Source organism: Schistocerca piceifrons, chromosome 1 (genome assembly GCF_021461385.2).
Source record: "Schistocerca piceifrons isolate TAMUIC-IGC-003096 chromosome 1, iqSchPice1.1, whole genome shotgun sequence".
Taxonomy (NCBI): domain Eukaryota; kingdom Metazoa; phylum Arthropoda; class Insecta; order Orthoptera; family Acrididae; genus Schistocerca; species Schistocerca piceifrons.
Window position 1 is genome coordinate 547414723 of NC_060138.1, and position 27359 is coordinate 547442081.

At 45.7% G+C, this 27359-nt stretch overlaps 1 protein-coding gene across 1 annotated transcript; it reads left to right on the forward strand.

Annotated features, from left to right (window-relative positions):
* The first annotated feature begins 1368 nt into the window (after positions 1-1368).
* On the forward strand, positions 1369-27211 carry LOC124792873 (Kazal peptide Pr13a-like). The gene is made up of 3 exons (XM_047257976.1): positions 1369-1477; positions 22200-22373; positions 26773-27211. The coding sequence occupies exons 1-3, from the start codon at positions 1444-1446 to the stop codon at positions 26931-26933; spliced, it is 369 nt and encodes a 122-aa protein (XP_047113932.1). The 5' UTR covers positions 1369-1443; the 3' UTR covers positions 26934-27211.
* Positions 27212-27359: the final 148 nt, after the last annotated feature.

Here is a 27359-nt window from a genome sequence, read left to right on the forward strand (position 1 = left end):
GGTAAAATGGATAAATTATCGCCTCTGTTCTGTTACATTTGAGCCAATACAAAGATCTGATTGAAAACGTTCTGCTACAGCCAATCGGTACTGTCTGAGCATCAAGATACCTAGAGAATATATCCGGAAATCAGAACAATAAACATTGGGTCCTGTTGAAGTGGTACACCACTGGCCATTAAAATTGCTACACCGCGAAGATGACATGCTACAGACGCGAAATTTAACCGACACGAAGAACATGCTGTGATATGCAAATGATTAGCTTTTCAGAGCATTCACACAAGGTTGGCGCCGGTGGCGACACCTACAACGTGCTGACATGAGGAAAGTTTCCAACCGATGTCTCATACACAAACAGCAGATGAGCGGCGTTGCCTGGTGAAACGTTGTTGTGATGCCTCGTGTAAGGAGGAGAAATGCGTACCATCACGTTTCCCACTTTAATAAAGGTCGGATTTTAACCTATCGCGATTGCGGTTTGTCGTATCGCGACATTGCTGCTCGCGGTGGTTGAGATCCAATGACTGTTAGCAGAATATGGAATCAGTGGGTTCAGGAGGGTAATACGAAACGCCGTGCTGGATCCCAACGGCCTCGTATCACTAACAGCCGAGATGACAGGCATCTTATGCGCATGGCTGTAACGGATCGTGCAGCCACTTCTCGATCCCTGAGTCAACAGATGGGAACGTTTGCAAGACAACAATCATCTGCATGAACATTTCGATGACGTTTGCAGCAGCATGGACTATCAGCTCGGAGACCATGGCTGCGGTTTGACTCAATGCCCAGGCGTATCAAGGTCGTTATTGCGGCCAGAGGTGGTTATTCTGGGTACTGATTTCTCAGGATCTATGCACCCAAACAGCGTGAAAATGTAATCACATGTCAGTCATAGTATAATATATTTGCCCAATGAATACCCGTTTTTCATCTGCATTTCTTCTTGATGTAGCAATTTTAATGGCCATTAGTGTACTTTCCATATTACCGGCATAGGTAGGGAAAAGTCGTCACTATGTTAGCCTTCAGAAAAATTAATACAGTTCGTATGCACTACTTTCTTTTTCACTTAAAAATACTGGGCTGAGTACCGTATAGTACGCAGATTTAAAATGTGTGAGGGGCAAGCTTCTATCAAGAACTATAGTCTCCCTAGAGTTTTACGCGACACTCTGTACTCCAGTGTCGCACGGGGATTCTCAGACTTGGGAAGAACGGATCAGTGACGCGGGCTGCTACGGAAGATGGAGACTTATCGGGCGATAAGCAGTGGCTGAAACGGCAGATGCTTCCCGTGGCGCTAGGCGCCAGTGAGTAGCCACGCCCCCGTGTTCCGGGAAGCGAGCAGACGCCACGTCATCGGCGCGGAGCTCTGCAAAGCGGCTTCCCCCTTAAAACACGCCGTCCTCGCGCCGGAGCACGCAGTACCGCGCAGACATGGCCAGCTCAACCTTCTCCCTACTCGTCGCAGGTAGGTCGCGCCGGGTGCCGTTACCGCTGAAGGACGCTGGCGCTGCTTTTGTCTCCTCGCTGTGTTGCGTTCTTACTCAGCACACTCCACTTGCGCTTTCACATATCTTGTTTACCACTCGTACTGTGTGTGTGTGTGTGTGTGTTATGCGACGGACTATGTTTTTGTATTGACTTTGTGATTTGGCGGGTGAGCGTCTACAGCGGATTCAAATCCTTTATGTGGATCTCCGATTGGTTCCAGGCCACTTCGAGTCCTTGTTGTGTTTTGTGTGTAGGACAAATGCCGAATTGCACGGTATTTCCGATTTCGCAAACAATTGTATCCCCCCTGACAGACGGGTAGATTGATAGCTCCGAGGAAGACAAAGTGTTTGCCATCTCCCGCAACACCTTGTCTAACTAGACACACTGTGGTGCTCGAAGAAACCACCGTTTTCGTAGCAGCTCATTTTTATCCGATTACAAGATTAGTGGCGAACGTCTTGAGTAAGTGAGATTTTTTTTAATATTTTGAGAAAAGAAAATTGTGTAGCATGCCACAATGCTTCTCAAACGAAGCAACAGACCATGGTATCCGATTAAAAGAGTAGTGCAAAACATGTTGAGAAAATCAAATGGTTTAAATATGTAGTGGTGACATACTAAAAAGCGAAATGAAATGGCGTGAACAGGTAAAATTGGTGAATGGAAGACTTAGATTTGTTGAAACGGTTCTGGGAATTTTCCGAAAATGTTGAATGCTATGCTGAATTTCGAAAAATATGCTGATTCATTGTTGTAAAGCAGATGTGTAATTATTAGCGACAAACGTATCTCTACACATTACACTGTACACTTGTATTGCACCTTTTCTCTAACATCTACTATGCACAGTCGTGTAGATAAGATCGTAACACCTTGTGAGCCTCAAAACTGCTCTCATGTGAAAGATGCAAACAGTGTTTGTGAATCTGCTGTGCTGCTCAAAGAAACCGTTCTAGCTTGCAGCATTGCGGTATTCGTATTGGTATAAGCAGGGGGTAGTCAAACTTTTTTACCAATCGCCCACTTTTGTATCTCTGTTAACAACAAAAGTTTCTATCCGCCCACGGGATCCATAATACCGATGATTTACCAAGTAGGCAAGTAACTTTATAAATTTATGAAGCAGAGTTGCAGCAAACTAATTCTTGTAATAATAATTACTTACCAAATAATTTATGTCAAAATTTTACGAAAACCCAATGAAAATGTTTTTAAAACCCTCCCACCCACCGCTAACCGTGAAAGTTAGAACGCCGACTAGTCATCGGTAGGGACCAGGTTGACTACCACTGGTATGAAATTAAATCATTGCCACGGAGACTTGAAAATGTTTTCACCTAAACGAAAATATTTATCTACAGAATATTGGCAGAAATTTTCTCTGGCATTTCGTTCACAGGACTTCACGGCTCTATTTGATATAACTTTTCATACTTAACAGCGCGTCGTGTAGCATATGGGCGGCTGTTTTGTAGATGGAGCTTTTGACGGCTGTTCCAGTTTGCACCGAGTCGCTTTCTCTGGTACACAGCGAGTGAGAGATGCAGCTTTCTAGAAGGAGACAGTACACTCGTCCTGATTCCCGCTGATGCTTCTCCTAACCTGAAGTCACTCAGACTCCAAAACTATTTCTCGTCAATCTGATAGATTCCGTAGTTTTGTTTCGGCCTGTTATTGTTATGTAATCAATTCTGTCAATGGAGTGATACGTTTTCTCTGATGCAGGCATTAGAGATCAGTTTGGATGGTAACAGGTCGCTTGTACTTACATATTTACATGACGAGTTTCTGGGTTCCATTGTCCGTTGTCAAGAGGACTATTATGCGCTTCTTATGCAGCCAGTATTTCTGTTTATTCCATCTGGACAGGAACGATCTCTCTGTTGACAATCTGTACAATTTATTTTATGAGTCATCAGACATAATAGATGTCTCGTCGAAATTTACAACCGAATTTATTCAACAACACTGTGATTTGTAACAGTCGCCGGCCGAAGTGGCCGTGCGGTTCTAGGCACTGCAGTCTGGAACCGCGAGACCGCTACGGTCGCAGGTTCGAATCCTGCCTCGGGCATGGATCTGTGTGATGTCCTTAGGTTAGTTAGGTTTAACTAGTTCTAAGCTCTAGGGGACTAATGGCCTCAGAAGTTGAGTACCATAGTGCTCAGAGCCTTTTGAACCATTTTGTAACAGTCACGGGTATTGTGATCACGAAAAGAACAAGATTATGGTTTATGAAAAGGTGAGAAACTGGTTAACATTTGTAGATAGAACAGAGCATAGCCAAGCGCTGACCAGGGTAATAAACAAACTTCCGTAGTTTTTACGAAAAGTTGCTGAAGAAAGGTGCTTTATAAATGTTTTCTAATATAAGTAAAAAATAAGGCTGTTGAGACAAGTAAATGTGCTTGGAACGAGAAATGTCTTCTTTAACTTTTTCAACCCACATGAGAATGTGTGGTGGAGGGTACGTCCGGTACCGCTAATTGATTCCCCCCGTCCCTGTTACATTTGCGAATTGGGAAGAATGATTGTCAAAAATGGCTCTGAGCACTATGGGACTTAACTTCTGAGGTCATCAGTCCCCTAGAACTTAGAACTACTTAAACCTAACTAACCTAAGGACATCACACACATCCATGCCCGAGGCAGGATTCGAACCTGCGACCGTATCGGTAGCGCGGTTCCACACTGTAGCGCCTAGAACCGCTCGGCCATCCCGGCCGGCAATGATTGTCAGTAAGCGTCTGTATTAGCTCTAAATTTCTCGAAGTTGTCGATTGTGATCATTTCGCGGGACGTATGTTGGAGGAAGTAATACGTTGTCCGACTCTTCCCGGAAATACTCTCCCCAAATGTCAATAGCAAATCTCTCTTTGATGCACAGCGCCTCTCTTGTAGCGTCTGCTGCTAGAGTTTGCTGAGCGTTTCGGTAAAGCTATCGCGCCGACTAAACCATCCCGCGACGAAACGCGCCGCTCTTCGTTGAATCTTTTCTCTCTCTCTCTCTCTCTCTCTCTCTCTCTCTTTTATCAGTCCTACCTGGTAAGGGTCCCAGACTGATCAACAATACTCAAGAATCAGTAGAACAAGCGATACGTAAGCCAGTTACGAGGGTTGTCCATAAAGTAAGTTCCGATTGATTGCGAAACGGAAACCACTGTGATAATCAGAAATATTTTATCTGCAAGAGTTAGCTAGAGCTTCCAGCCACTGCTCTAGATAGTCACCACTCCGACTTAGACATTTGCCGTAGCGTTGCAACAATTTTCCAATACCCTCGTCATAGCAGGCAGCCGCCTGTGTTTCCCGCCAATTCTCTGCGCTCATCTATAGCTCGTTGTCTGTACGAAAATTTTGTCTTCATAGCCAGTAGTTAATGTGAGCAAAGATGAAACACAGAGCGAGCCAATTACGGGCAATAGCACGGGTGATCAAACACTTCCCATCGAAGACGCTACAAGAGCATTTTCATTGCCCCTGCAGATTGCAACCAAGAATTGTCACGAAGTAGGAGCCGTATGACAGTTTTGTAATGTGGGCTGCATAACATCAGGCGAATCTCTCACCAGGAGCTCATACTTGCCTGGAGACACTATTTTCCACGCATCTTTATGTGCTTACCATGCTCTCAGAACTGAAAAGAGAGAAGTGATGCAACCAACAGGCATACTAGAGACACTGCCGAACACATCTGTGTAAAGCTTCATCGGATTTTCATAGTCGTTTCTATATCGCGACCGATCGGAACTTACTTTCTGGACACCCCTCCTATTTAATGGTCGAATTACGTTCCCTTACGATTCTTCCCATGAATCTTAGTCTGGCATCTGCTTTTCATACTATTTGTTTAATGTGGTCATTTCACTTAAGGTCGCTCTGGATAGATACTCCTTTATATTTTGCTATAGATATTGTTTCCAGCAATTTTTCATCAATAATGTAGTTGTACGCTAGTGGATTTCTTTTTCTGTGTATCATGCTTTGAAGAATGATACTCAAAGAAATTCTGGTAATAGTATCAACTATCGAGGCTACGGAGGCCGCCAAGAGCGCATTTCACTGCTTCGATGTGAGGAAGTCCGCAATAAATTGTGTTAACCAGCTACTATATTCTGCAGGACAGCGGAACAGAAACATTAGTATTTGACGTACTCTCATCTCTAAGCCGGAATACAAGTTCTGGCTGAGAAAGGAAATTGCCCATGTTCCTCTCAAAGAACCTCTTCTGGCATATTCCTTAACCACAGGTAATTTAAATCTGGATGGCCGGACAAAAATTTCAGTCGAAGAACGAGTACAGTGTCACACCTTTGTGCCACCTCGTTTAGTTCCGTAGGTCGACGAAACGGCAACCGCGGCTCCTGGCTTCCGCGGGATTGGTTCACGCAGCACGTGCGAGGTCGTGGACATGCTGAGGCAGTGACTCAGATGGAATAACTAACTGCGAGGCAGCTCTCACTTCCGTCCGTACAGGTAATTCTCGGCACCCGTCCTCAGTACGCAGTAAATCATAATCATCGTAGGGTTGCGAGCGGGATTCTTGCTGACATGTTTGTTTCACAGCGGTACAGCCTATATGTGCAACTAAATTGTGGGCTATTTTTAGGTAAAATCTGCTATAAGCAGATATGAAAAGAAATTTACAGTTGATGTATATGGGTATTTTCCAGCACGACTCTAGAACAATTTCATTTTTTAAATGAATTTGACTGTTATTTACATTTATCCCACTGGAAAAGCATGGACTTTAAAAGGTAAGGAATGAGGAGGTTCTGCTCAGAATCGGAGAGGAAAGGAAGATATGGAAAACATTAAAAAGGAGAAGCGAATGACTTCCATGGTACTAGAGGGAGCTCTAGAGGGCAAAAACTGTAGAAGATAGAGATTAGAATTCATTCAACAAATAATTGAGGCCGTTCGTTGCAAGCGCTACTCTGAGATGAAGAGGTTGGCACAGGACAGGAATTCGTGATGGGCCGCATCAAACAAGCTAGAAGACTGATGACTCAAATTAATAAACAAATAAATAAAAACGATGAGAGTTCTTGGTGATGGTGGGTATCTGGGCGAGGATGATAGGTAGAAAAGGATGCGAGATGAGCCAGCCGCTGTGGCCGAGCGGTTCTAGGCACTTCCTTCCGAAACCGCGCTGCTGCTACGGTCGCAGGTTCGAATCCTGCCTCGGGCATGGTTGTGTGTGATGTCCTTAGGTTAGTTAGGTTTAATTCGTTCAAAGTCTAGGGGACTGATGACCTCAGATGTTAAATCCCATAGTGCTTAGGGCCATTTGAACCATTTTGATGTGAGATGTCTATGCGGGAAGGACTGATAGGTGGGATACAGGTATCAGGAGATGAGTGAGATTCCAGCTGAACAAACTAAAAATGGATCCGGTCTTTCATTTCAGGTGAGATGTGTAGGGAGCTTATGGTTGGAAGGAAGGGTACATTTCAGGGATGAGTTTATAATTCATGGTCTGAGAAGGGAAAGCAATTTAACTTACTTTCGGAAAGTGTATGGAGTGTTTGGAGATGAAGAGAAGGTGGGACGTGATGATAGGCATGCTGCAGCAATAATGTTTCTCAACGATGAGGGAGACTATAAGGTGCTGTGACTCACGTTCTCGGGAGATTTGGGAGAGGAGAAGGTTTTCTCTGTATCCAGGATGTATGGGAACTTTATGAACTGGCACATAATACGAGTGGAAGAAAGAAATTAGCTATGAAAAGCAAGGCGATGTGCAAGTCGGTCTAGGATTTGTAGGGAGCAATAAACTATTTTAGCAATACTTTTTGCATACAGGGTGTCCCAGGGGGAATGGTCAATATTCGGAGATACAACAGGAACGACCACTCTAAGCGAAAACGTCTAGTAAACATGTGCTCTAAAATGCATGCCTTGAGACCTAAAAGCACTTGATCAGTGTTTTGCAGCAGCCATGATGAACGAGTGCTCATGGCTCTTGAGGTGTGCACTTTAGTGCCCATGTTCACTGGTCATGTTTCCCTTGTTTGGTCCATACTACTACCTCTCGGATCATGGAAATCAAAGAGCATGCGGTAGAAGAGATTTATTTCACAGTATGGAAGACGAGGAAGTGCTCATAGCTCTTAGGATATGCAGTGTACGCCCATGTTTGCAAGACTTTTTTGCTTCGTATGATCGTTCTTGTCGTATCGCTGAATACTGACCATTCCTCCTGAGACACCCTGTATATCTGCATCTACATATATACTCCGCAAGCCACCATACGGTACGTAGCAGAGGATACCTTGTGTCACTACGAGTCACTTCCTTCCCTGAATTATTCGCAAAAGGGACGATGGAAAAATTAATGTCTATACGCTTTCGTACGACCTCTAATTTCTTTTATGTAGCATTCACGGTCTCTACACGGAAGGTACATTGACAGCAGTGGAATCGTTCTGCAATCAGCGGCAAATGTCAGTTCTCTAGACTTTCTCAATAGTGTTTCGCGAAAAGAACGTCGTCTTGCTTCCAGGGATTATCATTTACGTTCACGGAGCATTCCCGTAATACCGGAAACAAATTTAGCAGTATTGTTTCGAAAGAAGGAAGATTAAGAGTTTAGCAGCCTGTCGACAGCGTGGTCATTATAGAGACAGTAAAAGCTCGGATAACGAAAAGACAAGGAAGGAAATCGGCTGTGTCGTTTTCAAAGACACCATCCTGGCTTTTGCCTGGAGCGGGTTAGAGAAATTGCGGAAAACCTAAAAATCGTCCTTTCGAATGCGAGTCCAGTGTGCTTAGCAGTGCGCAACCACGCTCGGTTAGTTATTTCGCAGACTTCCTTTAATTCGACCCGATGACGATCCAAAACACTCTAGCAGAACTCAAAAATGGTTCGCAGTCGTGTTCTACGCGCCATCTCCTTTACAGATGAACTCGAAACTTCTAGACTTCTCCTAATAAATCAAAGTCGACCATCCGCCTTCCATTCTAACTATCTTATATGCTCGTTCCAATTCAGATCGCCTTGCCACGTTACGGCCAGATATTTAACCATCGTGGTTATGTCAAGCACCACACCACTAACACTGTATTCGAACATTACAGGATTGTTTTTCCTGCTCTTCTTCAGTAAATTATATTTTTATACATAATCACATCAAAAACATATTCCGTCTAAGTCATCTTGTATCCTCAGACAGTTACCCAGCATCCAAGCACCCGACACTAGAGTGTCATCAACAAACAACTGCAAATTGCTGCCCACTCTATCCATCAGGTCGTTTATGTATATAGGGAACAAGAGTGGTTGTGCCACACATCCCAGAGACACTCCTGACGAGACCCCTGTCTCTGATGAACACTTGCCATCTAGGACGACTTAACTGGTTTCTACAACTTAAGAAATCTTCAAGCCCCACACGTGTCTGAGATCCTGTTCCGCATGCTTGAACCTTCGTGAACATTCTACAATGGGACACTGTCAGACGCTTCCAGGAAGTCAAGGAATATCGAATCTACCTATTGCCCTTCACCCATTATTCGCAGGATGTCATGTGAGAAAACAGTAATCTGAGATTCGGCCGAGCAGTGCTTTCTAAATGTAGGCTGACTTGTGGACAGAAGCTTTTATGTCGTACGGAAATTTGTAAGGTCAATGACTTAGCAAGCAGTGAAAGAAAACAAAGAAAAATTTGGAGTAGGAATTAAAGTGCAGAGAGGTTTGTCGATGACATTGTAATTCTGTCAGGGACGGCAAAGGACTAGGAAGAACAGTTGCACGGGACGGTCAGCGTCTTGAAAGGAGGATAGAAAGTGAACATGAACAAAAGCAAAATAGAAAGCGATGACAGCCGAACTAGAGAGGGTATTAAGTGTAGACTAGCAACAGCAAGAAAGCGTTTCTGAAGAAGAGCAGTTAGTTAACGTCGAATATAGACTTAAGCGTTAAGCTGTCTTTTCTGAAGACATTTATTTGGAGTGTAGCAATGTATGGAAGTCAAACGTGGACGATAAACAGTTTAGACTAGAAAAGAACAGGAGCTTTTGAAATGTGGTGCTACAGAAGAATGCTGAAGATTAAATGCGTAGCTCAAGTTACTATGAGGAGGTACTGAATAGAATTGGGAAGACCCTACATTTGTGGCACAACTAGACTAAAAGAAAGTATCGGTTGATAGTTTACACTCTGAGACATCAAGGGAACAATAGTTTAATACCGGAGGGAAGTGTAGTGGGTAAAAATCGTAGAGGAAGACAAAGAGATTTCTACAGTGAGTACATACAGAGGGATGTAGGTTGCGATAGTTATTCGGAGACGAAGGGGCCTGCACAGTATAGAGTAGCATGCACAGCTGCATCAAACCCGTCTTCGGACTAGAGACTACAACAACAATAATAATTCTGCAGCAAACCAATGTTAAGGATATTGGCGTGTAATTTGCTGGTCCGTTCCTTTGCCGTTCTTATATACAGGAGTCACCTGCGCTTTTTTCAAGTCCTGACCTACTAACAGACATAAATACTGTGGGAGAACAACACCGTTAGCACGCCTACGGATGGGAGCAGAAGTAGGAAAGGAGGAAAGCTAAAAATAATCGAAAACAATCGACGTTAGTTAAAACCGTTTTAACAGCCAAGAATGTGTGGAAAACAATTTTTATCCCACGGATACCACTCACTCCGGCGGAGATACTTTCTAATTTTAAGAAATTTCAATTGCCAGTGAGACATGCGTTCTGGGTGAATACTATACAGCGCACTCTCTTAAGTAATGCTGTGTGGCTTTGAGACAGCCACGTATCTATCGCACAGACATTCATGCTGGATGCTCAAGAATGATTCCATCAAGAATTTATCTACTCTTGCAACTGGAAAGGAAACTAAATATGAGATTTATTTCGAACAAAATTTTTGTTGTAGTGAATTTGTAAAATTTTTAATTTAATAATTTGAATATTTTAGTCAGGCTATTCAGAGTGGCCGCAGTTGTCTACCGGGTAGGGTACTAGACCCCGGCCTTGAAGGTCCCAGGTTCAATCGCAGATGGGAGCGGGGATTTTTTCTCGCTCCAGTCCCTCCAGGACGTCCCCAGATCCATTCAGCTTGCTGCCGAATGAGTACCGGGTATAAAAGGCGCCTCTGCTCTGCGCTCTAATTACAGTCAGGCCCATAGTCTGGTCATGGAATTTATCTTTTACTCACACTACTTTATGAAATGTTTTAATAATTTGAGATTTTATATTTTGATTGATTTTGCTGTCTCGGACAAAACTGGGTAGAGAAGTACTCGGGCTTCGTCGGGCAATCAGCTGGTCTTTAGTACGACAGATCGCGAGTGAAAGTTGAGAAACGCCAGTGGCTAATTGCTATGAGCTGGCATAAACACCATCAGAATGCAACTGTTCATATATCCCCAAAAATAGCGTAGAGGATAGTCGGGTTGCATCCTATTGCCTAGAATGATAAACAAGGATCTTTTAAGCTAATACCAAGAAGCTACAGATCAAGCGGCTTGGGAGACTAGTGTGAGCCACCTTACAAAATAGATTATCAGTTCGTGGATAGGCCACTAATAGCGCGGACTGCACGATGTCACTGAACGGCAAAGTCGGTAGAGTCATCGCCGATTCATCCTCTATAGTGGTGAGCGCTGTTCTTACGACAGACGAACCCATTAACCGAAGCAGGAAAACCGCTAATATTCATGAATCATTTTCTATCTCGTATTCTATGGTGTACTTAGGTGAACGTGAACAGAACTCATAAATACCAGGTATAGCTGACCTCACTAGTTTCTCTATATCCTCAATTGACGGTACTCCTTAATTTTCCATGTCCTGTGTAATTATACTCATTCCCTGACGTAGCACAATGGCTGAGACTTCCGGCGTAACTTTCTGCCCAGCCAGGTTGGGCAACTATTCGACATTCAGAGCACTACCTCAGTAACGAGAACCATAAAAACAGGCGATTCAGCAAGGACAATGCGGGCAAAAGCAAAACACGCAACTAAAGCAATAAACTACCTGTTTTCAAGAACACGAACTGTAGCGCGGCGATACGCAACCGGAATAACGCAGCCTCTACCTTGGAGGCACGTAATCAACACGTCGATGCGACACACCTGCAGGGAAGTAAAAAAGAAGTAATGCTGTTGTAAAAAGTGTACGTGTTTTCACTCTATCATATATTTTTCCACTACTACGCAATAACTGTCATTGGTTGCCACTATGTATTTCAAGCTTTAGGCGTGAATTTTATTTCTTACTTCGAAAATAGTGAAATTCCCAAAACAGTGAAAATTGCTATTTCGTATTTCAAAAAGTACTCGGTTGCTTTCATAAGTTCTTTTGAGTTTGCCATCATAATCTGAGCAGTCAGCAATGCCGATAACACTTACATACGATATTAAGATAGTGTTCGAGCAGGAAGTTGCCGTTTAGAATATTGGAGATGAAGAAATTTTCGTAACCCTTATTTATCGGCAATGGGGTTTGGGAAATTGTGGAATACAGGTGGGAATTATCAGATGAGGCGATCTGCTTTGGCCGACCTATGAAATTACCGTCAGGGAAATGACCAATGAATGACGTAACTAACTACACGAAAACAACCGTACAGAAAAAAAAATTGCCAAACTAATGGGACCCCCAAGGAAATAGGGGTCTTTGAGAACGAATGTTCTTGTTTTTAGCGTCTTCAAACGTATAAGTAAGCTTGAAATGACACACTATAATGTAAAATAGCGGTTGCGTTCTGACATATATATCTCGCAACCCGATTGTACTTTCACTCCAGATCAGTCTGTAATGACAACCACAACATAAAGAAAGGCAACGGTGACGATGATATTCTTTACTCGCGCCATTTCCGCAACACCTTTGCAGGTCTAGTATACAAAAAAATGTAAGCCATCACCCATCTCGACTGAGAATGGAGTAAACAGCACGATCTGGGCTATTGCTCACACGAACTAAAAGACGTATTGTAAACAAAAGGCATGAACACTTACAACTGAAGCAAGCAAACAAAAACATCTACGAAACATATGATAACCCAACAGTTCTTGATCGATAGGATATGTGCTAATGTTCTAGGTTACATCGTATGTCGCTCCAGGATGATTTAAGGAAAGACATGTGACGCTGTTGATGCTGATCTATAAATTAGATGTAGGTGTTACTCTTCGTTGAATGGAGAAGGGTATGGGCAGGCATTAATTTTCAGACTGCCCCATCTATTCATCATATACTCACCACTAACAACCCAAGCACGTCAGTGCACTGCCCAAGTGATTATCAGTCGTCAACATGGTGTACATTCACGTTAGACATTTCATGACAGGTTGGAGAACGACAATAGTAAACTATTCCAGTTTGGGTCTTTACCAGGATGTCAACGCATGGTGCCGCGATTGTACATGACACTTAATGACGAACAGAGAGCTGACGTTATCATCAACTGAGATGGATACAGGCTTATACCAGTTAAGGGATAAAATAAGTAGTTTGTTTGCATTGCATGTGTTGTATTTGTAATGCAGAATGACTGCAGTTTTTTTATACCAATTTTGTGACTTAGATTATCCTTTCTTCTTCCTTTAATATATAACTTATAGATGCCCAGTAACGGCTTGTAGAAGTATGCTAGCATAGTGATACGTAGCAATTATAGGGGGAAAAATTCTACTGATGTTACGTAACGAAGAGCAAGAACAGGGCAAGCGTGTACGTGCTCGAAGTGAATTCTTGCTTGCACTTCACTGTAAACGTGAGATGTTGTAGCACTCTAGCCACTGCAAGATGTTTTGTTTACACATTGGTCTGTGGAGCAAACGCTACTCGCATAAAGGTACGGACAGAACACGCATAGACTTTGGCGAACGTGTTCACACCATTCGGGATTACATATTTTTTGGTAATACGTGTTTTGATGAAGAGTTTTAAGATATATTACTGAAGCCTTAACTGTAAACCACGTCTGAATATAGGGTGTAGCTAAATACTTTAAGCAGAACAATTCTTGTGACTGTGAAATTTAGACAGTTAGTCACGGTAGACTGGAACAAACGGTTGCAGTATTTTTTATTGTACTCCAGGCGCATTGTCTACTCCTCGTTCTCTGGAAAAGTACCAAGTGGACAACCAGTCTTGACGTCCTATCCAACTCACAGCTCACCATCAACACTCTCATGCACTCACTGCTTAGACATGATCTCATGTCATTGCAGAACAATGATGCACAGTTCGGAGATCGAGAATTGTACAACGTAACCCCTTCTGTCCTTAGACACCGTGCTAGCGTAGTGGTTACGTCACTGGACTCGAGTTCGAAAAGAGTGGAATTCAAATCTCTGTTCTGTCATCCTCACTGGGTTTATTCGTGATTTCCCTAAATAGTTACGGAAAAATTCCGTGGTGATTCATTCAGCAGGGCCACTGTCGACTTGCTGCCCATTTTTGTCCAGCTGCGCTAGTGCTCCGTCTTTAATGAGCATGATGTCGACGAGACGTCAAACTTTATCTTCCTTTGATTCCTCAGCTCTCCTTATGACAAATTTCTTCCACTCCTAAGAGCCACTTCGGGCTGCTTCTGCACATAACGACAGTGCAACACCGCTCTCAATTTTGGCGGTCGTGTAAATCGTAGGTGATGTGATGTCTGCAGATTTCATTGTCCAAACTTCTGGAAATGGTAGGGTCCAGGGTAATAGCTAGAATGCGTTCAGTTGTTGGCTAGAATGGCCTTTCTTGTTTGAATCATCTCTCAGGAAGTAGGAAATATGTAATTTTGTGTCCGAGTTGAGGCGAACCACTTAAGTCCTAGCTACTGGGAGACCTGTGTGTGAGACAGAATTGTGAGAATACCCACAGTTTCGGGCCTCTTGTGAGCTCCAAGGCGCTCGCAGTGTCTTTCTGTCCATCCATCGGGTAGGCGTTCGGGCCAGTCTTTGAGTGAAGTGTGAAATTCTTCTCTCTGGAAGTACCCTCATGTTTGACCCGACGACGTGATGATTCTATGCAACGGCGATAAATTGCGTTAATTTGATGACAGACACTCCATGACTAAAGAAAGTAAAGCACCCACAAGACAAGGTTGAATGCCAATATAACTTCATACCCATACGAACCATCAGTGGGTGCATAAACGATTAGAGTTTCCATTCTCTGTGACAGGCAGAACAACCACTGGAGTGCTTTATGTTGTTCCTGTTTAGCCTTGTTACCAGGCCTGGTAGGCTATAGGGGCATGAACTGTGTCGTATGTTGAGCGATCACTGTGAAGCACACGGAGATACCGCGGACTCCTTTGAGATGATGTTTTGTGCACCTGGCAGAATTTGACAATGGCGTCATTTCGGGTTTTCGTTTTGCTCGCTGGTAGTATCGTGCTGTATCGAAATTTGTGAAGCATTCGGAGGTGACAGTGGTCCAGAATTGGATTGCATGGGGACGTTAGGGCAAACATGCTCGTCATCAAGGTTTTAGTCGACCCGTCTGACCACCAAAAACGAGGCTCGCCGCACCATAACCCCTCCAAATCCGCGTTCGCCAACAGAGAACAAGTAATGGACTCCCTGCAATATTTTGTGTCATCCGACACCACTGATCAGAGACCAACAGTGTCCAGGCTAGTGAATTAACGTCCCCTTCGTACGCTGCCGTTGACACCACGACACAATCGACTGCGTTTGGTGTCTTGGCCGAGAAGCGTGGACTGCCGATGAATAGTGTCGAATTGTGTTAAGTGATGAATCGCGCATCTTCACTACACTTGGCGACCGTCACAGCGGCGCGGCGGCGACCTGAGGAGCGGTTGCATCTTTCCATTATTTTGGAGAAGCTCACTCCTGGCATCATGCTGGTGGGAGCCATCGGCTGTGACTTCATGGCACGGCTGGTACGGTCTGAGGGAACTCTGGTAGGACAACGGTACGTCGCGGACAGTCTGCAACCTCACGTGTTGTTTCTCATGTGACAGTATGGTGGTGCCATTTTTTAACAGGACAATGCTTGTCCATAAATGTCAAGTGTGTTTGTAAACTGCATTGCTGGTGTAGAGGTACTCCTGTTACCATTAATGCCCCATATCTGTTCCCGATAGAACGTGTGTGGGACCAGCTCGGACGTCAACTCTGTTAAACTTCCAGTATTCAGGATGTCAAGGACCAATCATAGCTGTTGTGGGTAAGCTTGCCTTGGGAGAGTGCACACTTCTCAACGCAGTCAGGGCATGCATTTTATGCCAGAGGAGGTGCGGAGTCCTACCGACAAATGGGCTCATACTGCCGAGTCCTTTCTAAATTTCACTCGATTTTGTAACCACTGAACACCACATACTATCTCCCCCGCGAAGTTTCATTTAGTCTCCTCTTTCCCTTATGGGTGCGTCGTCTTTTTCTCAGGAAGTGTATACGACGTATACTAAGGATAATGATGCGATTAATAATCTGAAGATGATGAATGATGAAGATGGCTGTGGAATCGTTTCTCAATTGACGCCTCTGAGATATGCGCATCTTGTAGTAGACGACTACCTACATATGACTTTGCAGATATGCTTTGAACTACTTGACGTCCAGTGTTCTCTTGTTGTTTCCCAAGCGCTGAACGAAATGGGAAACTCAGCTGTTAAATACTTTATTATGAGGAATAGACTATTTATTATCTTATTATTTTCTTCACAATCCGCTTTATGGTCTATTTGGGATCGGTTTAGAACTTCAAAGGTTTCCTCGTCAGGCACCTCAGCGTAGTAATCTACATCGTGTACCTCCGCGAGTACATCGGGATATCGTAATACATAGTACGTGTCCAGAGATGTACCTTTCCACTCTAAAATTTGAACGTCGTCTTATAGACAATAACGACACAGAAGAAAGAGAGGCATTTCGAAGCAATTTTCCAGTGCATTGTGTTGCGACCGGAAGCCACGCTTGCCTTGTGCGATCACTTCCTGCTGACTGTTTTGTTGACACGGAACTAGCTCGCTTCGCCAACTGGCCGGTGGACTTTGCTCCCCAGGAAGTCTGCGCAGCTGAGACTCATCTCCGTTGCTGGAGCCCGCTGCATACGTGGTGTCCCGCAAGAACGAGACAAAGCTGTGGAACATGATGTCACCTCTTATCTGCACCGGCAGTGGTAAACGGTGCCGCACCTCTTCTCCAGATGTTGCTAAGAAGTCATCCGGATGTTGACGAAAAGTTTCAGCCCAGAAAAAAAATTTAAACAGGGCCATTCAAAGAAGGCAGCTAGTTCTATGACTCTTATCATTCCTACTGGCATCAAAGTCGGTGGCTATTTTGAATTAGGAGAAAAAACTTGTTTATTTCAGGCAAAAAGAACCTGCACAGCAAGGGTACCTCGCGATCCGAGTTCATTATCACTGTTACATCGTACTCATCTAAAAAGTTAGGGCTCGATAACAACGAAAGCAGTCTTAGCACACCACGCAGCCGAACGTGCGGAGTGAAGACATCTTTCATAAACTATGCAAGGCTGTTCACGGGCCCAAAACGATAGTGCGGTTTGAAAACTGGCCCTTCTCAGTGAAAATGCATCTACTCACTCATAAACGCTATTACTATACCCGCCCCCCCCCGCCCCCCCCCCCCCCCCAAAAAAATGAAGGAATTGCCCGACGGGCGGAAATTGGTAGCTGTGACGTATATGTACAGACAAACAAATTCAGAAAAAGTGGATGATTTATTCAAGAGAAAGAGCTTCATAAATTGAGCAAGTCAGTCACGCGTTGCTTCGCCTCTGACCCGTATGCAAGCTGTTATTCGGGTTAGCAATGATTGACAGATATCTCATATATCCTTCTGAGGGTATGGTGTCAAATTCTATCGAATTGGCACGTCAGATAATCAAAATTGCGAGATGGATAAATACTGCAAACGTTATGAACTGGTGAGAGATCCAGCGATCTTGCTGGCCAAGGTAGGATTTGACAAGCACGAAGACAAGCAGTAGAAACTCTCACCGTGTGCGGGCGACCATTATCTTGCTGAAATGTAACCCCAGGATGGCTTGCCATAAAGGCCAACAAACCAAGCCAAAGAATATCGTCGACGTACTACTGCGCTTAAAGGTTCCGCGGACGACAGCCAAAGGGGTCCTGCTATGAAAAGAAATGATATCCCCGAGAGAGAATCGGAGAACACTTTGTGACATCGTCAGTGCATCCTGTATCTCTGTCACAGGCCACTTGCTCTGGCTGTTGCCTCCGCTACTAACTAGCAGTGCTGCGATGAATACCACACTGCGACACTGTGTTTGCTTCTGACTCTCCCTACTAATATCTGTATACTCAGACAAGTATCACTGTCGCTTCCTAACGTAATAGATTGATAGATTCGTTGGTTGATTCGGGGGAGAGGACCAAACAGCGAGGTCATCGGTCCCACCGGATTAGGGAAGGAACCATCCGGACATTTGTCTGAAGCAATTTAGGGTAATCAGGAAAAACATAAATCAGGATGGCCGGGCGTGGGTTTGAACTGCCTTCCTCCTGTGTGCGAGTTCAGTGTGCTAACCGCTGCGCCACCTCGCTCGATTAACGTAATACTGGTAGAGTTTTCTTTATGGTACCATCTTCTTTATGGTACCATCAATTAACACTGCAGTCGTTATGTACCTTCACCATACCTATCTTGAAAGTTATTGCTAAATCTTCTACATCCACCCTGAAGTGCGCATAGATGTGACAAATGACGATACTGGCTGGCGCGTCACTCGGTACATTGCGCCTTGCTACTGCAGACTGCCTCAACACTTGCCTTCTTATTCGCATAACACTATAGTCAGTCTAAAAATGTCCATCTCCTGCGGGTCAGCCTATGCTACAGCTCAGCCGTCCTCAAAACAGAGGAGCGCCGCCCTTGGGAGGCGCAGGAACTAATACAGCGGGGCCCCAGCTTACAGTGAAATATTTATATTTCGTATTATGCCAGAAAAACACTTCTGGTGAACACACATTGCTAGTATCAGATTCTTGCTACCATGAACCAAGTTCAGATGTTGGCCCATCATTAATTTGCTGTCTTATTTCACAATAACTGACAGTACAAGCAGTCAGCAGGTATGGTGGCAGAAGTCACGAATCATATTTCATCGCACAGCCCCTATCACTGACCACCCGTAGGGTTAGCTACTTACTAAACATTTAACAACCAGTAATGACAACAAGGCGCTTGACAATGTGACCGTCACTTCCTTGCAACACAAGCTACAAGAATGGTTTGTTAATCACAGCCATTTTACTGTTCACCTGATTTCACCCAGGCTTCCGGAGTCAGGTGTCGAGATACCTCGAAGTTGCGTGTTCAGTTCATGTAGTTGACCAGTTTTAAAATAAAGTGACGTTTCTCCTGCGCATGTATAAGTGGCTGATTCGCAGCGGCAACATGAAATCTCATGGAAATGATTCACGGAGTCTCTCTTCTGCTTTGAAAGTATGTTGTTCTTGTAAGGAAAAGGATTCGAATTTAGTTAAAGTACATTCTTCTTTTGCATCTTCCTCAGTTTGTATCAGCAACGCTAATTCTAAACGCAGAACCAAAGAACGTAAATATCAATTTGAGTATCTGCCACTAGGCTTTACCAGCATTGTTTTGAGTAATGAGGAACGATCACAATGTGATGTTTCTTTGGAGATTTAGAAAATGATAGATTGAAGCCTATAAAACTGAAGACACATATGCAGAAAAATATGTAATGAATTACACATATTTGCTCAATTCACATAACTGCACTCATAGCCGTTGTTATTTACAAACTAGTTGTACTTGTCGTCTTGCACCATCTTTGAATAACGCAAATCTATTATAATTTTAATAAAAGTTTACCTATGAAGTGCTCGAATTGCACACTCTAATTACACTGATCAGCCAGAACATTATGGTCACAGACCTACTATCTACACTCTTGGAAATTGAAATAAGAACACCGTGAATTCATTGTCCCAGGAAGGGGAAACTTTATTGACACATTCCTGGGGTCAGATACATCACATGATCACACTGACAGAACCACAGGCACATAGACACAGGCAACAGAGTATGCACAATGTCGGCACTAGTACGGCGTATATCCACCATTCGCAGCAATGCAGGCTGCTATTCTCCCATGGAGACGATCGTAGAGATGCTGGATGTAGTCCTGTGGAACGGCTTGCCATGCCATTTCCACCTGGCGCCTCAGTTGGACCAGCGTTCGTGCTGGACGTGCAGACCGCGTGAGACGACGCTTCATCCAGTCCCAAACATGCTCAATGGGGGACAGATCCGGAGATCTTGCTGGCCAGGGTAGTTGACTTACACCTTCTAGAGCACGTTGGGTGGCACGGGATACATGCGGACGTGCATTGTCCTGTTGGAACAGCAAGTTCCCTTGCCGGTCTAGGAATGGTAGAACGATGGGTTCGATGATGGTTTGGATGTACCGTGCACTATTCAGTGTCCCCTCGACGATCACCAGTGGTGTACGGCCAGTATAGGAGATCGCTCCCCACACCATGATGCCGGGTGTTGGCCCTGTGTGCCTCGGTCGCATGCAGTCCTGATTGTGGCGCTCACCTGCACGGCGCCAAACACGCATACGACCATCATTGGCACCAAGGCAGAAGCGACTCTCATCGCTGAAGACGACACGTCTCCATTCGTCCCTCCATTCACGCTTGTCGCGACACCACTGGAGGCGGGCTGCACGATGTTGGGGCGTGAGCGGAAGACGGCCTAACGGTGTGCGGGACCGTAGCCCAGCTTCATGGAGACGGTTGCGAATGGTCCTCGCCGATACCCCAGGAGCAACAGTGTCCCTAATTTGCTGGGAAGTGGCGGTGCGGTCCCCTACGGCACTGCGTAGGATCCTACGGTCTTGGCGTGCATCCGTGCGTCGCTGCGGTCCGGTCCCAGGTCGACGGGCACGTGCACCTTCCGCCGACCACTGGCGACAACATCGATGTACTGTGGAGACCTCACGCCCCACATGTTGAGCAATTCGGCGGTACGTCCACCCGGCCTCCCGCATGCCCACTATACGCCCTCGCTCAAAGTCCGTCAACTGCACATACGGTTCACATCCACGCTGTCGCGGCATGCTACCAGTGTTAAAGACTGCGATGGAGCTCCGTATGCCACGGCAAACTGGCTGACACTGACGGCGGCGGTGCACAAATGCTGCGCAGCTAGCGCCATTCGACGGCCAACACCGCGGTTCCTGGTGTGTCCGCTGTGCCGTGCGTGTGATCATTGCTTGTACAGCCCTCTCGCAGTGTCCGGAGCAAGTATGGTGGGTCTGACACACCGGTGTCAATGTGTTCTTTTTTCCATTTCCAGGAGTGTACATAAGCCCGTCCAGGCGATGGCACGAGGAATGACTGTTAGTTAGACGCACTCACGCTGCATGTAGTATCAGTGAACGTGCTGTCCATACGTAGAATGTGGAAGGCGTGCGATCTGAGTTTGACCGAGAGCAGATTACGATGGCCCAGAGACTCGGCACAAGCGTTTCAGAATCTGTACGAGTTTTCAGGTGTTCGAGTAGTGCTGTGGTGAGTGTCTTCAACACATGACGAAATGAAGGTGTAACCACGTCCAGACGTCGTGGCCACCCAGGCCAACCCTCATTACAGCTGTCGGGAGTCGTAGGCTGGGCAGACAGGTAAAACAGGACAGGTGGCGAACTGTGGAGGAACTAATATCCGACTTTAATGTTGGGCAGAGTACAGGAACGTCTGAACACACAGTGCCCCGAACTCTCCTAACGATGGGCTTCCCCAGCTTACGACCCATGCTTGTGCCTATGTTAACACCACTACAACTGAGACACATAACCATCGGCACAGGACTCTGGTGCGATAGCACGATCTGATGAAGCTCGATACATCCTTCATCACGCCGAGGGCGTGAATCAGTCGTCTTCCATGGGGACGGCTCCTTGACACCTGTACTGCGGGACGGAAACAAGCTGGCGGCTACTCCATTACTCTCTGAGGAACGTTCACTTGGGCATACATCGATACAGCTGAGCTCGTGCAAGACACATTTGGCGGCCAAGGAGTATTGTACACTGGCTGCAGACCACATACACCCCTTCGTGACGATCACGTTTCCCGAAAACAGTGGCATTTTGCGGCAAGATAATGCGCCGCGTCGCAAGGGCTGCTTCGAGGAACACAACGGTGAGTTCCAACTGGTGTGCTGGATCTCCATCTCGCCAGATCTGAATCCGGTCGAACATATCTGGGATGTGATTAATGGTGGGATCAGAGCTCACCGCCAGTCTCCTCGCAATTTACTAGAATTAGGTGACTTGTGTGTGCAGATGTGGTGTCAACTCCCTCCAGCGACCTACCAAGGTCTCATTGCCTCCATGCTACAACGCGTTGCCACTGTTATCCGTGCCAATGGTGGACGAACCGGCTATTAGGTTGGTGGTCGTAATGTTCTGGCTGATCAGTACATTATTGCTGTAGTAGTTGTTGTAACTGATTGTTGCAATAATTACACAGAAATAAATAGATATTTTGGGCCGTTTTTGTGCCAAGTATAAGATTTGACGAAGTGGGGGGGGGGGGGGGAGCGGGGTTGAGACAATTTATGATTCTGAAGGAAGGCGTGACGGAGAACGCTTGAGAACCTATAGGTTTAGAGTCCCAGCCGTGACACGGTGTTGTGTGTTCATGTGGTGATCGTACTGTGTTTTGGTGTTTTGCAGCTGTGCTGGTGGTGGCGGTGGCGGAGGTGTGCCTCGCGCAGCTGTGCTCGCACTGCGAATGCCTGCCGGAGCCATCCAGCCGGCAGCTGTGCGCCCGCCAGGAGAGGACCGGCAAGTTCCGCGGCTTCCGGTCGCGCTGCGAACTCGACTGCTCCAACCGTTGCCGCAAGGACAGTGAGTGCTCCTCCGTACTCTCTACATTTCGCATGAGCACACCTTTCCAAAGCTCCTGTTACACGAGCGACGTTTTTCGCCTCGATCGACTACTGTTGGCGCCGGCCGGAGTGGCCGTGCGGTTCTAGGCGCTACAGTCTGGAACCGCGTTACCGCTACGGTCGCAGGTTCGAATCCTGCCTCGGGCATGGATGTGTGTGATGTCCTTAGGTTAGTTAGGTTTAAGTAGTTCTAAGTTCTAGGGGACTGATGACCACAGCAGTTAAGTCCCATAGTGCTCAGAGCCATTTGAACCATTTTTTTGACTACTCTTGGCACGTGAGGCGGCTGCAGCGCCACTGGCGTTTAATTCCTGCACTGACTCCCGCCTGTCAGGAATGGTCATTTTGTTTACAAGTCAGCGCTAAAACTGTGCGTGTTGTGAGAGCTGTCTGCTGGGCAGTTTTGCACCGGAACGATGAAAGTGATGTCATGAGAGATCATTCTTTTTACGAAAAAATCGAAATATAAAATCGGAAAAATCAGAAATTCAGAAGTGATAGCGGGCGTTCTCAAGAAAATGTTACAGGCCCTCTGCTGTTTCTAACCCATGCATACGATTTAGGAGATAATCTGAGCAGGCCTCTTAGATTGTTTGCAGATGATTCTCTCATTTAGCGTGTAGTAAAGTCAGCAGAAAATCAAAACTATTTGTAATACGACTTACACATAATGTCTGGATGGTACGAAAATTGGCCATTGCAGTTATCTCTCAGTAAGTGTGAGGTGGTCCATAAAAGAAAGTTAAATTTCTATTACACGATAAATCACACATATTTAAGCCTACTGATTCTGCTGAATACCTAGGCATAATAATTACGGACAGCTTAAGTTGTAACGATAACCTAGATAATGTTGAGGGGAAGGCAAACCAAAGAATACGTTTTATCGGAAGAACACTTAGAAGAATCAACAGGTCTACTATACAGACTGCCTACACTACGCTTGTTCGTCCTCTGATAGAGTATTGCTGTATTGTAAGGGATCCTTTCCACATAGGATTGACAGAGGACATAGAAAAAGTCTAAAATTGTGCAGCTCATTTTTATTAACGCGAAATAGGGGAGCGAGTGTCACTGAGTTGGGATGACAATCATTTAAAAAAAGTGTTTTTCGTTGCGGCGAGATCGTTTCACGAAATTTGGATCACCAACTTTCTCCTCTGAATGTAAAAATACTATATTCTTGTCAGCCTACATCGGGAGGACTGATCATGACACATAATAAGAGAAATAGGAAATCGTACAGAAACATTTAATTGGTCATTTTTACCAAGCGCTGTTATAAATTAGGACGATAGAGAAATAGTATGAAGATAGTTCAGAGTACTCGCGTGGATGTAAAGTAGTGGCAGAACGTGGGAAAAAGCATTTATAATGGAGTTTATTAATAAGCAAAGCGTGATTCACAGCGCTGTTTCTCACAAAGGTCGTATGGCAAATTGCCCAGACTCCTGAGGACTGAAAGAATGGGAAACTTGTCGCCCAAACACTCCAAAACTTCTACACTCATGTGCTCGAGAAAATATGTACCTACAAACTCGTCATAAATACACTCCTGGAAATGGAAAAAAGAACACATTGACACCGGTGTGTCAGACCCACTATACTTGCTTCGGACACTGCGAGAGGGCTGTACAAGCAATGATCACACGCACGGCACAGCGGACACACCAGGAACCGCGGTGTTGGCCGTCGAATGGCGCTAGCTGCGCAGCATTTGTGCACCGCCGCCGTCAGTGTCAGCCAGTTTGCCGTGGCATACGGAGCTCCATCGCAGTCTTTAACACTGGTAGCATGCCGCGACAGCGTGGACGTGAACCGTATGTGCAGTTGACGGACTTTGAGCGAGGGCGTATAGTGGGCATGCGGGAGGCCGGGTGGACGTACCGCCGAATTGCTCAACATGTGGGGCGTGAGGTCTCCACAGTACATCGATGTTGTCGCCAGTGGTCGGCGGAAGGTGCACGTGCCCGTCGACCTGGGACCGGACCGCAGCGACGCACGGATGCACGCCAAGACCGTAGGATCCTACGCAGTGCCGTAGGGGACCGCACCGCCACTTCCCAGCAAATTAGGGACACTGTTGCTCCTGGGGTATCGGCGAGGACCATTCGCAACCGTCTCCATGAAGCTGGGCTATGGTCCCGCACACCGTTAGGCCGTCTTCCGCTCACGCCCCAACATCGTGCAGCCCGCCTCCAGTGGTGTCGCGACAAGCGTGAATGGAGGGACGAATGGAGACGTGTCGTCTTCAGCGATGAGAGTCGCTTCTGCCTTGGTGCCAATGATGGTCGTATGCGTGTTTGGCGCCGTGCAGGTGAGCGCCACAATCAGGACTGCATGCGACCGAGGCACACAGGGCCAACACCCGGCATCATGGTGTGGGGAGCGATCTCCTATACTGGCCGTACACCACTGGTGATCGTCGAGGGGACACTGAATAGTGCACGGTACATCCAAACCATCATCGAACCCATCGTTCTACCATTCCTAGACCGGCAAGGGAACTTGCTGTTCCAACAGGACAATGCACGTCCGCATGTATCCCGTGCCACCCAACGTGCTCTAGAAGGTGTAAGTCAACTACCCTGGCCAGCAAGATCTCCGGATCTGTCCCCCATTGAGCATGTTTGGGACTGGATGAAGCGTCGTCTCACGCGGTCTGCACGTCCAGCACGAACGCTGGTCCAACTGAGGCGCCAGGTGGAAATGGCATGGCAAGCCGTTCCACAGGACTACATCCAGCATCTCTACGATCGTCTCCATGGGAGAATAGCAGCCTGCATTGCTGCGAATGGTGGATATACGCTGTACTAGTGCCGACATTGTGCATACTCTGTTGCCTGTGTCTATGTGCCTGTGGTTCTGTCAGTGTGATCATGTGATGTATCTGACCCCAGGAATGTGTCAATAAAGTTTCCCCTTCCTGGGACAATGAATTCGCGGTGTTCTTATTTCAATTTCCAGGAGTGTAGTTCCATTTGACTCTATCCTTCATATCTTGTTTTCTTTACAAATGCCAAGTAACATCAGACTTATTGTTTTCATTAAATAGATCTGTTTTTTTCATCGTTTAAAATATTTTCATTAATAATCGGTGATCTGTTAGCGTTCTTATTTATGCATACTGTGGGCTTTTGATTTCTCGAGGTACTGTAAAACATAAACAGGTCTGCCTTTCTGCTTTCAGATATTTCTAGTCTGTTGTAGGAGAACAGTAATGGGAAAAATACCAGCCCCTCCTGCAATCTTTCCACTGTGTCACGAAAAGAAAAGAAACAAAAAATAAATAAATAAATAAACGTTAAGAAGACACAAAAGTACAAAATCCGTTACTACAATACGAATGGCCTGTAACAGAATGTGCAACTTCCAATGATAGCAGTCTCCACCGCAGCTTCTGCACAAACACAATTTGCAGCACACTCAAAATTTTTAGAACTCCACAGTCGATACATTCAGTTTGTCACTGACGTCATTGACACGCTCACGACGCTGATCGTGGCTGACTTACAAGCAAGCAAAGGCGCGGTGCATCCACAACGAGTGTTTGATTTTGACTGGAAAATGAGCTGTGTAAAATGGGCTTGAGACATGGCTTTATCCACAAATCACCCGTCGAGACTGACGCGAGATGTGTATGATTGCCGGCCGGTGTGGCCGAGAGGTTATAGGCGCTTCCGACTGGAGCCGTGCGGCCGCTACGGTCGAATCCTGCCTCGGGCATGGATGTGTGTGATGTCCTTAGGTTAGTTAGGTTTAAGTAGTTCTAAGTTCTAGGGGACTGATGACCTCAGACGTTAAGTCCCATAGTGCTCAGAGCCATTTGTTAACCACTGCGCCATCTGGACACAGTGTTTACCGCAAATGCACAAACCTCTTCGGCACGCCCCCCACTCGACTCACATTTCCATCTATCGCCACTTGTCCGCGATCTCCGTCCATATCCTACATGCACTCTAGTTTCTAGATTCCTTCTCGAGATCGGACGTGAATGTGCATCCACACTGAAGGTTGTGGATTCATTGTCCTTCGAGACGAATCGATTATATGAATGTGGAGTGTCCATTCTTTCGGACACGTCCAAGAGAACAGACATCATGCATTCATAAAATGCATTTTTGTCAGGCAGTGTATTAGTAACATATTATTATTTGCGATTGGTTAGGAAATGTAGGCAAGAAGCACAGATTTCATGACGCTATCCGACAGCCATGCCGCTTAATAAATACTCCCACTACTTCCTAGAAATTTAGCAGACTTACCAATTTGCCATAGTATCAATAGGTTAAATTCATCAGCTAATGTGTATGTTTCCTGTATCATGTTTCTGACAAGTATCTCCGTGTTTGGAACAGAATACGTGTTTGTGGCAAATGGACGCTGCGGCAAGTACCTGGCTACGAGCACACCACCGACCGACGGTGGCGGCTCCAAGCGGCCGGCCCGTGGACCAGTGGAGGGGAGTGTGTTCGGCCCGCTGATGCAGCTGCTGATGCAGGCGGCGCCCAGCTCGTAACCCAAGCCGGCGGCCCGCCAGCAGATACCGACCGTACCTGTCCGTCGAGGAGAGCACCTTCGCCTAAATACTTGTGCCAGCTAGGGAATTAAGAACATTACTTCCAGCTACATTAGTGGTTCCTGTAATCGAAGGCTATATACAGCACCCTGCATGGGACGCTTCCATTTTACAAAACAAATAAACTGTATCACCAAATGCATATCATCTGAATCTCTGTGATAAATTATTTACTGTGTACTAGTCGTAAAACTAAATAAATGGAGATGTCCCACGTCTACGTGTTTCCAGAATAATTAGTCAGAAATGGGTAAATCCAGAAGTTGATTTCAGCACAGGTGAATTATCCCAAGTCTGATTAGTGTGTATCTTCTTCAACATCTGTATGTCAACCAGATGCTGATAAAGTCTTCTTTTATGACAAAC